Below are 16,802 nucleotides of genomic sequence, written 5' to 3'. Positions count from 1 at the left end.
ATTGTAATTACACTATGAAACTTTCAATCGTAAAAATTGAGCATCTAAATTTATACAAGTGTTAAAATTGGACATTCGAACTTAAAATAATGGTAGAAATTGGACTCCCAGATAATAAAAATTGAACCCTCAAACTTGTACGATTTTTATAATTTCTACAATTTTGTAAGTTTGGTAGTCAAAATTTAATACATATATAAGTTTGATTGTTCAATTTTTACAATTAAGTTTAAGAGTATGATTATAACTATCACCATACTTTAGAGGTGGTTTTTGTAATTTACCTTTTATTTATTTATATCTAAAATTTCGACTTCGAATAAATTCAAATATATTTGTAAAAAATATGTAAATCATACTAAAGAAATAATGAAGGAATAAGCATAAATTTCAAAAACAAAAAACTAAAAACAAAATTGTTATCAAAAGAGACATAAATTACAAGCTTACTCAATTCAATGTTTATTTGGTTTTCAAACTTTCAAAATTACAAGCATAAATTTATTTGGTGCACCATAAATAAAATTATCATCAAACACATCATTTTAAAACATAAATAAAATTATCATCAGACGGGACCTTAATTTATTATTATTATTATTTAAAAATGACCAAGATTTTCACTATTTTTCATAACAAAGTTGAAAATGTAAAGCAAATAAGAGAAACACAAACACATTTTTGGAAAACAAATAACACAACACGAAATAGTTACAAAGAAAAATGTTTCAAAAACTAGAAACAAAAAAGTTGAATAGAAGAAGAGCTTGTAAGAAACAATCGAGCCCTGAGCTTTCCAGTTTCCATACAGGGCAATTCTTCAACGAACCCCAGTTTCTGAGGCACATTATCGAATTAAGAGGGCTAAAAACTCTCAATTATTGTGTTCGCAAGCCGAACAGTAACCTATCGATCTAACTTGTAGCATTGATAATGGAGTTTGAGTTTGTGGCTCAATGGCTTTCTGGGACGGAGCTCCATGTCTGGAAGAAGGTGGGTTTAATCAGTTTCTCTACCTTTTACCTACTTTACCTATGCAAATATGGAAGAAACATTTTTACAAACACTTGGTGTGCATAATCTAGGACTTCTGATTTACTGTTCAAATGTTATTCATCCATATCTTTAATTGATGTAAGCAACAAGATTGAGTCTGATATGAGGAATATTGGGTGGTGGTTACATCTAAAAGGGAAGATCTAGGAAGAGAAAATTGGACAATTTTTTTGTAAAATAACACCATGTTGGGTTTGTTTATGGTGATCAAATCTTAGGTGTTTAGATACTCTGGTATTTAACATAGATATTGAGGAATATTTTTTCCTGAGTTTGGTGTGAAAACTATTGGAAAGAAAAATCTGATGTTCTTTTTAGCCCTTTAATGATCTAGAGAAAGATTGGTTTTGCATTGGTGATTTAGTGTTACAGATACTTTGGAACTTTACAGAGAAACAAGCCCTTTTAATTAAAGGAAAAAAAATTATATGAAGAAAACCCCTTCTGTTTACGCAAAACCTCCTTAAAATAAGCCATTATTCTGCCTCGTGCTTCTTCTTTTTTTGGTTTGAAAATGGAGGCTTAAGATTAGCTATTATCTTACAAAGGGTAAGAGGAGAATGGGGGAAGCATCCTGTAAGTTTCACACGAGATCTAAAATATGGGGTTGACAAATGATAGGGAGTTGTGGTCTTTAGACAGAACACTAAACCCTTATTTTATTCAATCCCTAACTACCTGTAAACCATATTTTAGAATTCAATTATCCATTAAATAATAGGTCCAGAGAGAGAGAGAGAGAAGGAAGAGGACAAGAATGAAATTAGTATCTTAACTAGTTGTAATGTCCAATAAGCCTATATAAGATGATAAGATCTCACTCAGATGTTACCCAAAGGAAGATACATGCCAGCATTTTCTTCTGCTTTCTGATTATTCTCTTCCCCACATCCAAGCACTACTTACCCTCTTCCTCATTCTGACAATATTTCCATTTCAGTGTGCACCAATCATATATATATTACTTCTTTGGAACTTCTCTGTTCCTATTTATAACCAAAATGTGGCTTCTTTTGATTGGAGCTATTGTTGTTTTAAGTTTTACACACTGGCTTTATAGTTGGAGAAATCCCAAATGTAATGGAAAACTTCCACCAGGTTCAATGGGTTTGCCCCTACTTGGTGAAACCTTGCAGTTCTTTGCGCCCAATACTTCCTCTGACATTCCTCCTTTCATTAGAAAAAGAATGGATAGGTACTTACTGAGAGTTTGTTATGTTCCTTCATCTTCTTTTTCTTTCTCTTCTAAGTTTTGATGGAAAGCATTTTATCGTTTCAGGTATGGACCTATATTCAGAACAAGTTTGGTGGGAAGACCGCTGATTGTCTCAACGGACCCCGACTTGAATTACTTTATATTTCAGCAAGAGGGACAATTGTTCCAGAGCTGGTATCCTGATACCTTCACAGAGATATTTGGAAGACAAAATGTTGGTTCATTGCACGGCTTCATGTATAAATATCTAAAGAACATGGTTCTTCATCTTTTTGGCCCTGAAAGTCTGAGAAAGATGATACCTGAAGTTGAGGCTGTAGCAACCAGAAGATTGAGACAATGGTCATCTCATAACTCAGTTGAATTGAAGGATAACACTGCAAGTGTAATTACATATTAAGACATTCTTGTGAACGATGACATATTTAGAGAATCTGTCCATTTTCCATGTCTGATACTGAGTTTTTTGTCCATGCAGATGATTTTTGATCTGACTGCAAAGAAGCTGATTAGTTATGATTCCGAAAATTCTTCAGAGAATTTGAGAGAGAACTTTGTTGCATTCATACAGGGCTTGATCTCCTTCCCTCTAAATGTTCCCGGAACTGCTTATAACAAATGCTTACAGGTAATTCAAATATGCTGCAGTAATTCTGATGATGTGCACTTCCTCTGTATTCATTTATGCCTTGGGAATTGGGCTGCTCTGATGGATAACTTCAATATCCAAAAACTAATTTTAAACTGCCAGATGAACTTTGGAGTTCTTTCTCAGACTCGTTCAAGAAACAATCTGTTCCCAGTTCAAAATTAAGCTTGTTTAATTATTATTTCGTTCTTTCGTACAATATTTTTCAAATATTATGGATAGCTTCAATAGCCAAGATTTAATTTAAAACTGCAAGGTTAACTTTGGAGTTCTGTTTTAGACTTGTTCACTAAGCTTGTTTAGTAATAATTTCTTTGTTTCATGATATATTTCTGATCTACAAAATTTGATATCAAAAGCTACATTTAAAAAATGACATTTTTTTTTAATGAAATATGGCTATTTTAATGAACATGTAGTTTACAATGTACCCAATTATTTGATTAGAAGCTTATTTTTCTTAAAAACACAATTGATATCTAATTATTAGTTTGAATATATCTTTCTGATATCTTTGAAAATGTCGTTTCTTCTTATAATTTATTTATTTATTTATTTGTACTATTTGCCTGACATTTGTTATGTTTTAATATCAATATGACTTCAATTTGTTTCCTTCAAACCTACTACTAACACAAAACTTTCACAAGTTACAACTGATATGATCTGTCTTCAAACTAATCTCTTATAAAATTGATCTTTCACTTGGAAATGAATTAACAGGGCAGGAAAAGGGCAATGAGAATGCTGAAGAACATGTTACAAGAAAGGCGGGCAAATCCAAGGAAACAACAAATAGATTTTTTCGATTTTGTTCTAGAAGAACTGGAGAAAGATGGAACTCTTCTAACTGAGGAAATTGCTTTGGACCTTATGTTTGTACTACTTTTTGCAAGCTTTGAAACTACTTCACTTGCTATTACAGCAGCCATCAAATTTCTCCTCAACAATCCTCATGTTCTGGAGGAGCTGACGGTGCGTTCAATGTTCTTTTCGTTTTTTTTTTCTCTTTTGTTTCTGTTTCCATAATAAAATCTTCTTGCTTTCCAGAACCTTGTTAAAATCCACCCTGTTCTGACTAGTATTTGCATCTTTATCAGGCTGAACATGAGGGAATATTGAAGAGAAGGGAAAATTCAGATTCTGGGCTTACATGGGGGGAATACAAATCCATGACATTCACATTTCAGGTTACTTGAATTAATCATATATTCACTATTTTCTCTCTTTTATGCCCGTGTTTCTCACAAACAAGCCTCTTCAAATTTCAGTTTATCAATGAAACTGTGAGACTGGCAAATATAGTTCCAGGAATCTTTCGAAAAGCACTGAAAGATATCCAGTTTAAGGGTATGCAGTAGTATTTGAGCTGTTAGATTTTTTTCTGTAAAAGAACATCCGAAATGCTGACTAAAAATATATGCACTTTTATTCGAGCAGGATATACCATTCCATCTGGTTGGGCTGTTATGGTCTGCCCTCCAGCCGTGCACTTAAATCCAGAAAAGTATGTTGATCCCCTTGCTTTTAACCCGTGGCGATGGGAGGTATGTTGAGGATACATCTTTAGTCCTCCTGTTCTTTGTTGTCTGAACTAGTTACTCTTGTGAGTACTTGCAGTACATCTAATATTTGGGATCACAATTATTGAAACTTTTCTTTTGCCAGAAATCTGAACTGAATGGAGCCTCTAAACATTTCATGGCTTTTGGTGGTGGCATGAGGTTCTGTGTTGGTACAGATTTTACCAAAGTGCAAATGGCTGTGTTTCTCCATTGCATAGTTACAAAGTACAGGTAAGTTGCAAAAGAGAGAGGGTGAGGAGGCAAAGGTTTTTCACAAGGACGAACTTTTTATATATGGAAATCTTAATTTTCGTAATACAACTTTTTGGGCCCTTCATTGACATCTGATAAAATTGGAATGATAATTAACACAACGTTTTGAACTTTTGAATCTAAGACAAACTAGAGGCATCTACTTTCCTCCTTCCTTGAGGCAGAGAACTAATGTTTTACATTTGTTATTGTCAGGTTCAAAGCAATCAAAGGGGGCAACATCATTCGAACTCCCGGCTTACAGTTTCCCGATGGCTTTCACGTTCAGATAATGGAGAAATAATGAAAAAGCCTTCAAAAGTAAGATAAACAGAAGTAGCAAGTCATTTGAATGAATGGATTGAACGTCATTTTTGTGAGAGTTTCATGGCTATATATAAATCAAACCTATGTTTTAGATCCAAACAAAGGAAAACTGTCAAGTAAAGATGTCAAAACCGAAGAAGCTGTGAAATGTGGTGGTTCCACAAACAAAATACCCCAGTCTATAATCTTCACAAAGTATCATAGTCAGTCTTATCATATATATATATATATTTTTGGTCTCTGTCCTTGATAGTACAGTCATAGAAGGGGAAAGAAAATGAAACCCATCCATAACTACAAGCTTCATATTGTATCCCTTGTTATAATGTGAAATTTACTTCCATTTTGTGTAATGATCGAAGATTTATCTTTGACTCTTTGGTGTCGAAACACCACTAATACAAAATGTGAAATTTTGTGCAGCCCTTTTCCAAATATTTATGAAAGCTCAGAAATATATCTCAAAATTATCAATAACTTAAGCCTAGAGATAACATACCTTTATATTGAATTGATTTCTGATTCCATAAATTTCTGAGGATAGTGATGACTTTCCTTACAAAATTCTTTAAAAAAAAAAAAAAAAGGAGGCTAGTTTAACCATATTACAAAATTTAATCGATCCAACCTAATCAATGCTCTAACTCTTAGATATGGCTTATTGGACTGAAGTTTGGAGGAACTGGATTGGTTTTTGTTATTGGACCTTTGCATTTGATTATTATTATTTTTTTAAAAAATTTATATATAAAAAAGATTTTGTAGGGATAGTTCCAACATATATATCACAATGTAAAATAATATGTAAATATAACAAAATTACTATCTCTTTGTAGGAATCTATCACATATAAATTTTTCTATATTTGCAATTTTTAAAAAACATTGTTATACACTTATTATTAGTCCACTCATTCTATTTTTTTTTAATGTGATAATTAGAAAATAACTTTTAATTTTTTAATTAAATATCATGGACTCTATAATCTTTTTTTTTAATTAAATATCGTGGACTCTATAATTTTGTGAGATAGTTGTCTTTTCTTATCAAAGTAATTGAGATGTCTACAAGCTAATCCAAACGCTTATTTGAAAGAAGAATTTCGGGGTTAATTATATAATCGACTTAAAATTTAGGTTCAAAATGAAATATGCTCTACATTTTAAAACTAAGATTATATGTTGTTTTGTTGACCTCACCATCAAAGTCAAAATTACCACATTGCCCTTTAATAAACACGTGGTCATCTTGGTCTTGGTATTCGCTCTTATTTCTCGTCATTATCGATCTTAGTAAAAATGTATAGTAGCAAGAGTGAGGAGCGAGAATCGAGAGCCCCGAACATATGCACAATACGTCACTTCGTTAATTTCATGTTGATGACGACACATAATGTCAAAAAATTAAAATTTAAAAAAGTGGGACAAATTCCATTTTGAATCGAAAATTAGATCAGTGGTACAATATTCCAAAAACATGACCCATAGACATTAAACCAATCAACTAATCCAATGGATGGATTTTTTTGGATACAATTTCTACACCCACTAGGACTTTTCCACCAATTTTTTTTATGGACAATACATTATAAATAATATCTCATTTTGCCCTTCCACAGCTAAAACGACTTTCAAAGGTCTTCGCTTCTTCCTTCCTTCCATCTCCTTTCTCTCTAGCCATTTTGTTCTGATCTTTCCATATCCATCTCCAGTCTTATGCAGGCAAAAAGGTAATTTCACTTTTTTATTGCTATATTTTTGTGGGGTTTTGATGTATTTTTAAGGTCAATTTTGTATTGTACAGCCAATTATGGTGGGGAAATTTTCTGTTCCAATTCTATTTCCTTGGGATTTTAATGGACAATTACACATTTTGTCCACTTTTCAAATTATATGAATCATTATTGGTCACTTAAGTTTGAATAAATCTCAACTTCATGTGATTTTTTTTTTTTGTGTTTCTTAGCTGAATTGGATATTAGGTTGTGATTAGTGAGAGAGAAAAACATAAGAAAAATAAAAATTAAAAGAAAGCAATAAAACTGAGTTAACGTGCAAAAACTCACTAAGAATAATTCTCTCTCAATCTAGTTATAAGAACACTCTTTTAAAACTTTTATACTACTCACAATCTTTAATCCTACTCTCAAATCAGAAAGAAGACAAATGAAAATTTAATTAGAGTTAACATAACTAAATTTAAAGTATTTTTAACTAGGATGATTTGAAATTGAAGGCATAGACTTCTTTTATAGTGCTTGAAGTCCATCATTTTTTTGAACCTTTTCGATATGGGACAACTGCACTTCTAATATCTTGCTAAAATCCAGTATAATGTTCAGCTTAGTCCAACTTTAGGTTTTTACTCATTTGGGCTTTCTTGTTTTGTTTGTTAAAATTCTATTGCTTTAAATCTAAATATCTATTTTATGAAAAAAGAAATTAGTTTTTACCCTCTAAACTTTAGTTTTGTATTAACTTTTATCATAAACTTTCAATTTCATTAAATTGCACTTCAAACAATATAATCAATAAGTATTGTTTGAAATACATTGAAAAAAAGTATCAAAAAATGTACTCAAGAGTCCTTTTGGATTAAGGTTTTGTAGATGTTGGGAATAAAAGATGTCTGAGAATAAGATGTTTGGAAATAAGATGTCTGTAATCAAAGATAACTGTATTTGATTATATATGAGAATGAGAATAGTATGTTTGAGGATGTGGTATACTTTTTCATGCGATTATAAAGTATAAAATTAATTTCAGTAATTAATTTTCGTTTGTTAGTTTATTTTTATTATATTACATTATTAAATCTTAAGCCTTTAAAATTTAACTAAATTTACTCACCCACCCTCATATTTAATATATTTATTATCAATTAAATTTTTTATATTGCAAATTTATATTTAAAAAATATTAGTAATTAATTTTTTTTTTTTTTTTTTGTAGTTTTGTTAATTGAAGAGTTAATGAACTAATTGTTTAATGTCAATTATAAGTCATATGTATGTACAAACGAAGTTGATATAAACTAATTAATTTTAAATCATCAAACAATGTTTTTAATTTTTTTAAAATAACTATAATTATAGATTAAAACTAGAAGTACAAGTGTACAAGATTGCTTAATTGAAAAAGATTAACTTATTTCATTATTAGTTAATTACTTAATATTTTTTAAAGATTAATTAATAATTTATGATGTTAATATATATTACCAATGAAAAGGGATTTAAACATTATTCATATATTTTTAAAAAGATTATGATTTTTAATATTAATTCATAATAATAGAATAAATTATTATATTAACATTATTATTAATAAAATTAATTATATATGTCAATTATAAATTTAATTTAAACATATTTATAAAAATTAAATATATTAACCACTATCAAAAAAGAAGAAAACCAAATAAAATAAAAATATAAAAAATAAGAGGGAGAAAAAAACCATTGAAAATGAAGAAAACACATCTATTTGGGTGCTTATGAAAAATCTTCATGGATAGGAATACGAAATGCATTGAAATAAGATATTCAATTCTCAAGGTTAAAAACTTGTACCAAACATGGTGATAAAATATCATTTTCCATTTCCACCTCTTATTCTCATAAACCAATCGGCTCCTCAATGAATTCTAATAAATGAACATGATACAAAATTTTCAACTTTTGTTTTTTTTTTCCTCCAAAATATGTAAGTTTTGATAAAATTATCAATTATCCTATGATTAATTTGTGCATTCACCAAACTTAATTTTGTGCCAAACTTGATTTTTATTGAAATTAGTGAGTTTGTGGAGATTTTTATATTAAATTTGATGGCTTGTTTCATGCAAAAGTTGAACAAAGGATAAATAGTACAACATTTATCAAAATCTAGCCAAATTAGATTAACTAAAAAAATTTAGGATGAAAATTAATACAACTTCAAGATTAGTCTATTTCAATGAACTTTAAAAAATGTTCACTTTTGTCTAGCTTTTGAATAATAACTCATTTTAATTCTATAAATTTTCTAAATGTTTAATTTAGTTCTATAACTTTTAAAAGGTAATTATTTTGGTCTCTATCATTATTTGCATACTCAGCATATCAGCCTCCAAAAATGGTATTTTATTTCAAAGTTCAACGACTATTACCCATCAAAACTCAACAAAGACACCTCTTTTATTCATTTATTTGATGAAATACATGACAAATTTAGTAAGCTAAGAATTGGGTTTCAATTCCATTTGTTGTTGTTTTTTTTAAAATAATAATTAGTTGATATAAACTTATAGATCACGAATTATAACGACGTTTTTGTATAAAGTGCAGAGACCGATAGAGAATTCTGAACATTAAAAATATAAAAAAAGATGACATCAAGTTCAGAATATTATATATTTGGGCCTCACAAAATACATCGAGAGTTAATATTCTATACCACCAATCTTTCATATGTTATGGTCAACCTTCGACCTGTTTGTCCTGGTATGCTTATATTTCTATAACTATATTGTAATTTATGTGGTAGTATAGTTTTTTTTAAAATTTAAGAACATAAGATTGGTCATTATTAGTTAAACATATTTATTGAAATTCTATTATTTCTAGTCTAAAATAATATAGTGTCACACCCTTAAATGTTCTAAACTATAAATTCTTGTTTCTTTGCAGGTCATATCCTTTTTCTCTCTTTATTAGCCATATTTTTAGGGGGAAAATTAATAATGAGTTTGAGATGATTTTCTAGTTTATTTTTTTAGGTGAATTACCTTTTTATTCAGTACTATTGAAAGGACAGATAAGTAAGTATACTTTTTTGTCAAAGTTCATTGAGGATCTTTTGAGCTTTTATATTGATCTCTAGGATTTTGAAAATAGTTTATTAAGCTTAGTTGATTTAGGGTTGTTTGGATTGACTAAAAAAAAAAAATGTTTTTCAGAAAAATCATTTTTATTTAAATTCTTTTAATAAAAATTGTTTAAAATAAATTTTGAAAGCGCAAAAGCTATTTTCGGTGGTTTTCAAATACTTTAATTTTTTTTAAAAAAAATAACTTATTTTCAAAATTAAAATCTTTGGAAAGTTAAACCAAATTATACATTCTTAATAATAAGATAATGTGATATTTAAACACGAATTGAGATTTTGTTGACATGGAAATTTTAATAAGTGGAAAAATGTTTCATTTTTAAGTTCTTTATACTAATTTGTTGAGATGGAGGGAAGAAGGAAGGACTCTTTATTTGTTGTAATTTAAAAAAGGTTGAAAATCACTTTTGGTATCTAAATTTTCATAGAAATAACAATTTAGTCCTTGAATTTTGATTTGTAACGATCTAATTCTTATATTTTCAATTTTGTAATAATTTAATCCATGAACTTTACAATGTAATAATTTGTTCTTTATATTTTAAATTTTTGTAACGATTTAGTCCCTATTATAGAAATTAGTGTTAATGTTTTAATGAGATTTCTTGCATAATAAACCAATAAACTAATTAAAGACTCACTATTTTTACAAAATACAAAGTCCCCATCATAAAATAATAATAATTGACATCTAATTTGATGATTTTTTTACATTAGAGACTAAATCGTTACAAATCTGAAAGTACAAGGACTAAGTTATTACAAACTAAAGTTCATGAACTAAATGTTACAAAATTAAATTTATATTGACTAAATCATTTACAAACCAAAGTTCATGGAATAAATTGTTATTCTAATGAAAAATTAGGGACCAAAAGTGTTTTTTCAAAGAACCAAAAGTATTTTTAACCTTAAAAAATGACAAGGGGAACGTTGAAATACTTTAAATGATTTACTTTATTATGTTAATTAAAATTATCACGTCAACAAAATCTCCTCTACAACTTGGCTGCAAAATATTAACACTTAAAATGGTTAAAATGAGCATAGCTCAACTGACATAGTGCTTGTAGTATTAACCTCGAACCATGTGTTGTAAAAACAATACTTAAAAGGACATTTAGGACAAGGAGTGAAATTATTAAGTTAAGGGAGTTGTTTAATCGGGGAGTTCATGGTGTAAGAAGTTAATAAAATACAAAATTGATGTTTAAAACGAGAAGTAGACGAGCTAAAATAGTATTTAAAACATTTATTATTATTGTTAACGTTGGAAATGAAAGAAATGAAAAGTGGTTTTGGCTTTGACAAATAAATACATGTATTAGTGATCCCAAAGCGGGAGGTTAAGCGCTTTGTGGATCTAAATCCTCAAGAGATATGCGATCTATGGCTCACAGCTCAACTAATTGGTGCTAAATTGGAGCTATTCCACAAAGCTTCTTCCCTCACCTTCAACCTTCAAGTAACAACACTTCCATATATCATCGTTTTCGTTTCTTATTTCTTGTTATTTACATTTTTTAATATATAATATTTGAGTTTCATGATTATTACTTGTATTTTTGGTTTATCTTAATTCTATCAAACGTTAAAACTATTTTATGAAAACAAAACAAAACAAAACAAAACGATTAGATTACTCAATTATGAGAAAATTTTGATGAGAAACACTTGTATACTTGTTCACCTAGGTTTTTGGAAATGTCATGTTTGTATTTATTGGAGTATCAAGTATGGAGATGGGGACATAATCACTGTCCCGAAATCAAAATAGAAAAAGAAAATGAAATCTTCGTGTCTCGCTTAGTACATGCTTTTCTAGAAAACTCTGACTTACTTATTTACACTTAGGCAGATACTCTCGAAAAAATAGACAATGAATATGAAATTTTTTTTGTTCTACCTTAGTTCATTGTTTGTCGTAAAAGAAGTATTTAAGAATGGAAAATAAGATAGTAGATCATTTAATAATGCATGCATCAAATGTTCGATAGAAAGTGTATATACTAATTAGAATATTTCTTCATACTCTCATGGCTTAATTAAATCTGTATTTCAATATCAGGATGGGCCTGAAGCAGGGCAAACTGTACCACATGTTCACATCCATATTATCCCAAGAAAAGAGGGTGATTTTAAGAGAAATGATGATATCTACGATGCGGTAAAGACCTATTACTTCGTTTAATTGTTAATTTAAGTTAGGAAAAATATCCATTTATTCTCCTAAACTTGGTTGTTATATCAATTTAAACATAAATTTATAATTATATCGATTTAAACTCTGAACTTTAGTGGTTGTATCAATGAAATTTTATAAGTGTATCAATATAAACCCTAAACTTTCATAGTTATATCAACTTAAATCCTCAATTATGTTTTATTTAGATATACTTATGAAAATTCAGGGTTTAACTTGATATATTTATGAAAGTTCAAAGTTTAAGTTGATACAATTATGAAATTTCAGGGTCTAAATTGATACAATTATTAGTTTGAGGTTTAAATTGGTACAACTCCCAAAGTTTAGGGTTACAATTAATACAACTCCCAAAGTTTAGGGTTAAAATTAATACAACTCCCAAAGTTTAGAGTTTAAGTTATACAATTCTTAGTTTAGGGTTTAAATTTATATAACCCACCCCCAAAGTTTAGGGGTATAAATTGATATTTTTCCAATAATTTACTAAGACTTCTTTAAATAACTAGTCAATTTTTTTAATCTTTTTGTTTTCGAAATTATATTCTATGTTTCTTTATTTTCTAAACAAAAGTAGTTACTAACCGCATGTTTGGTAGAAAATATAGATTCTGATCTATGTTTTCAGATTTACTGAGTTTAATAAATATGTGTTTGATAGATAGCCTAGATTCTTTTCTAAAAAATGTTTTAAGATTTTGTGACCCAAACCGTGTAAATTCTAAAGATGAAATTTTTATGTTTTTCTTCCATCCAGATTTTGAATTTTGAATTTTAAAGTGCATTATTATATTAAATATGTAGCCATATATTTTTGTCCGAATTTATTTAAAATAAATTGAATTATTAATTTAATTTATCTTAATTTTGTTAATTTTAATTGGATGATTTTCCACATTTTTATGCCTTTTTTAAATCTCTTTTTAATTTTTATTTTATAAGTTTAGTTAAAGTAACCAATTTAGTTAATATAAAATAATAATAATAATAATAATAATAATAATAAAAATGTGAAAAAAAATTGAAATTGATTTTGGTTGTCCAAAAGTTGTCCAGGACAAGTTTGGCAAAATTTCAAATTTGAAATAAAAGTTAATAAAAAAATAACATTTGGAGTAAAGTTTTTGAGTTTTAAATACCAAATTTTCTCCTAAAAGACCCAAGCCACCATTTCATACAAACATTTTCTTTTCTCTTAAAAAAAAAAAAGAAAAAAAAAAACCCCTCCTTCTTCTCTAGAAACCTAGAGAGTCTCGTTCCACGATAACCCCAAAATTCTCATTTTCTCTTCCTAAAAGAAACCTAGCAACTATACCACAAATCTCCTCTTCTTTAGAAACTCTAGAGCCTCCATCCTTACATATATCAAGGGAGAGTTTCACACAAAAAAAATCTCTACAATGTCAAGAATCCAACACACAAGAAAAACTCTAACTTAGATGAAAATGCATTGGTAGGGCTTTGGCCCGAAGGATCTATACTTCAAACAACAAGAGAATTTAGTGTTTTGGTTATTGTTCTTGTTCTTATTTCTCCATTTTTCTTTCTATTATAATTATTTGTTTATTGTCTTGTGAGTTTCTCTTTTATTTATTTATATATATTCCTTCACATCTTGTTGTTTATTTCTTTTTTACTCATTGTTTGTTGTTACTTCTCTTTTATTTTCCTTGTAAGTTTTTTTAGTAACAAAACAATAGAGAGATGAAAACAATTAGAGTGCTTAGAGTGGGAGAGAAGAAGGGAGAAAGAAGATAACATAGTTAAAAAAAAAAAAAAAAAAAACTCAATTTGGTTAATATTATAATTATTTATCTATTATTTTTTTCCCTTTATTAGTTTATTCTTAAACTTCATTCTCTAAATAATTTTATCTTTATTTTATGTTTATAATTAACATTATAATTTAATTTTTTTTAATTATAGCATTGATTATTGCTTCTTTAGCATTTTTCTATTTTTTATATGAATATTTAAATATTATATTTTTCTTTTTTTTTTTGTGATCAATTTAATATATTTTTGCTAATAGTTGTTTAAAGTTATTAATATTTTTAATTATTTTTTTTAAAAAAATCCGACAATGGATTCTAGAAATATTTGGAAGTCCGATTTTATAAAATCTTGAGGTGAGAAAGTCGATTCTTTGGAAGTCTGAGATCGACCTCCAATATGCTTTATTAAATTTTTAATATCTTTCTAAATATCATTGTACGTTCGTTTATTAACTTTAAATTCATTGTTAAATTGTATATTTTGCCAATATAGTTTTACATATTTAAATTAATGTTATTTTTTAAGTAAAATTTCTTTAGCATTTTCAACACTTTTAGGTTTATTTTAAAATATTTGAAATTAACTCCTTTTGAGTTTTATTAAATGATTTTTAATTTTTTTTTCTTAAATATTTGTTTCAAGGACATTGTTTTAAAATTTTCAACGACGGAATCTAGGAAATTTGGGAGTCCAATTTTCTAGAATTCTTGAGGTGAAGAATCGATTCTTTAGGAGCTCGAGATCGATCTCCAATATATTTTTATTAAAATCTTAATATATTATTTTATGTTTACTCAATTTCCTATCATGTTTTTTAAGTTATGTTTTTACTTGTGTAATGTTTATATTAAATTCTATTTGATTTCTAATTTAAATTTATCTTAAGTTTTTCAAATCTTTTCTAAAACTATTTTTAAGCTATTTAAATTTTGCTTTAGATTACATTCTTTGGGTGTTTCTGAACATTTAAAAATTAATATATTATTTCAAAAGGTTTTCTAATAATTTGTTTGCTTTAAGACCGCGTTTTTTTCCTAAAAAAATCCTATGATGAAATCTAAAAAATTTGGGAGTTCGATTTCTAGAATTCTTAAGGTGATGGATCACATCTTTGGAATCCGATTTCCTAGAATTCATCAACTATAATCCACTTATTTTATGAGATCATTATTTCAAATATTGGAGTAATGAGGGGTAAAATAAGACATTTGTTTTAAAACATTTTTTTTCCCAAATGTATTTCTTCAAAATAAATAATTTTTGTTCAATATTCAAAATTTGGCCATTGTTTTTTAAATGGGTGTTGTGGGATGCTAACATCTTCCCCATACATAAGTGACTCTAGATCCCAACTCTAGTTTTCGCAGATAATTTTTATTGAATTTATTTAAATTTTTTAATTTTATTCGGTGTCCAATCATACCATAAAAGGGATTGGTGGCGACTCCTTTTTGTTTTCTTTTAAATTAACCCTTTTTAAGGATGATGGCCGTTCTGCGTCGTTTCGGATACGTGATGACAAAATAAAGATAAAAACACTTAGACCTATAGTAAATCATGTTATAAACTCAATTCATTTTTTGAAAAGTAAAATATGTATTATGCAATGTATTATAAATTATATAATATTACAAAATAATAATTATACTAAAAAATTAACATAAAACATGTTAAAAATAAATTAATAATAGTTTATTGTCAACTAATATTTAGTCAGTAACTACAACAAATTTTATAATTATTTAAATCAGAATCCAATTTTTGAATTTGTTACCAAATAGTTACCACACGAAGCTTAGTTTTTCTAAGAACATGTTTAACAAGTAGAGTAAGAAAACCAACCATAAGTAGAAGTTGGGTGATTTTGAACTTAATTTTTAAAAAACTAAAACAAACATTTACCCAAAATTCAAGAATTAAGATATCATGAAAAGTTGTAAAAAAGTAAAAATAAAAATAAAACAAAGCAAACATACGAAATGGATGTATTAAATTAGAATTATAGTCTTACAACCTTCTTGAGCTAAAACTATTTAATATATCATTTTCATCAATTATTACTATAGCTAGAAAAAAAAAAAAAAAAAACTGAAGAAATTTAATTAAGCCTTTTGCATTGTATAGGTGAATGAAAATGATAGAGCATTACATCAACATATTGATTTGGATGAAAAGAGGCCGGACAGAGGCTTTGAGGAGATGAAACAAGAAGCAGATGAATACACAAAGCTTTTCTTCTAGTTGCAATAGTTTATGTTTAGGTTGCGAGTTTCTTCGAGGTTGAAAATAAATATCTAAGAGTTTAACGTTGGGTCAATATTGATACATCAAATTTATGGATATATTATGGATGACTGTTCAATAAAATATTGATATCGACGGAGATTTCTTAAATCAAAAAATTTATAACACTATTTAAATCAATAAAGTTATTTTCAATTATGTTGAGGAATACTTCTAATTAATATATCTAAATTTATCTGTGTGATTATTTGATAATTTTTTAAAGTTTCGTAGATATTTATATGATATATTAATTATATGATTGATCTTAATTGATGCACCAAGGTTTGAATCTTTGAATTCACAAATATGTAGATATATCAACGAATATTTTCATTCTTAAAAATGTACAAAACGTTTTTTTTAGACATATCAACGAATATTTTCATCCAAAATGCATTCTAACATCTTTAGAATGAAAAAATTTTGCTCGGTATTCTATTATTAATTTTAGAATAAAAAGAGCTAAACCAAAAACAAGAAACATATGTAATGATGGTCTCGGAGACCCAAAGAGGATGATCTTCGAGTTATATTTTGTTCCACAAGAGCATGTGCAATATTGTTGCAAATCATTTATATAGTGATAGAGCCTCAAAAGGAGTTC

General features: G+C 27.8%; 2 protein-coding genes across 7 annotated transcripts; both read left to right on the top strand.

The window, feature by feature from the left end:
* Window positions 1-691: 691 nt before the first annotated feature.
* On the top strand, window positions 692-5,043 carry LOC120090159 (cytochrome P450 87A3). 5 transcript variants are annotated; one of them, XM_039047681.1, is made up of 10 exons: window positions 692-993; window positions 2,193-2,251; window positions 2,336-2,657; window positions 2,751-2,900; window positions 3,645-3,896; window positions 4,022-4,111; window positions 4,193-4,271; window positions 4,362-4,468; window positions 4,590-4,717; window positions 4,955-5,043. In XM_039047681.1, exons 1-10 carry the CDS (start codon window positions 934-936, stop codon window positions 5,040-5,042), a joined length of 1,335 nt encoding a protein of 444 aa, XP_038903609.1. In that variant the 5' UTR covers window positions 692-933; the 3' UTR covers window position 5,043. The 5 variants fall into 5 exon arrangements, with proteins under 5 accessions (XP_038903609.1, XP_038903608.1, XP_038903607.1 ...); XM_039047680.1 differs by having other exon boundaries at window positions 2,155-2,251; XM_039047679.1 differs by having other exon boundaries at window positions 2,117-2,251.
* Window positions 5,044-6,667: 1,624 nt separating this feature from the next.
* Window positions 6,668-16,336, top strand: LOC120090096 (bifunctional bis(5'-adenosyl)-triphosphatase/adenylylsulfatase FHIT-like). Of its 2 annotated transcripts, none has more exons than XM_039047587.1 (5): window positions 6,668-6,794; window positions 9,393-9,550; window positions 11,252-11,398; window positions 12,002-12,100; window positions 16,037-16,336. In XM_039047587.1, the coding sequence occupies exons 2-5, from the start codon at window positions 9,434-9,436 to the stop codon at window positions 16,151-16,153; spliced, it is 480 nt and encodes a 159-aa protein (XP_038903515.1). In that variant the 5' UTR covers window positions 6,668-6,794; window positions 9,393-9,433; the 3' UTR covers window positions 16,154-16,336. The 2 variants fall into 2 exon arrangements, with proteins under 2 accessions (XP_038903515.1, XP_038903516.1); XM_039047588.1 differs by having other exon boundaries at window positions 6,693-6,794; window positions 9,388-9,550.
* The last annotated feature ends 466 nt before the right edge of the window (window positions 16,337-16,802 follow it).

The sequence above is a fragment of the Benincasa hispida genome, chromosome 11 (assembly GCF_009727055.1).
Source record: "Benincasa hispida cultivar B227 chromosome 11, ASM972705v1, whole genome shotgun sequence".
Taxonomy (NCBI): domain Eukaryota; kingdom Viridiplantae; phylum Streptophyta; class Magnoliopsida; order Cucurbitales; family Cucurbitaceae; genus Benincasa; species Benincasa hispida.
The sequence above is the reverse complement of the archived record's forward strand: the minus strand, read 5'-3'. Positions and strand labels throughout refer to the sequence as shown.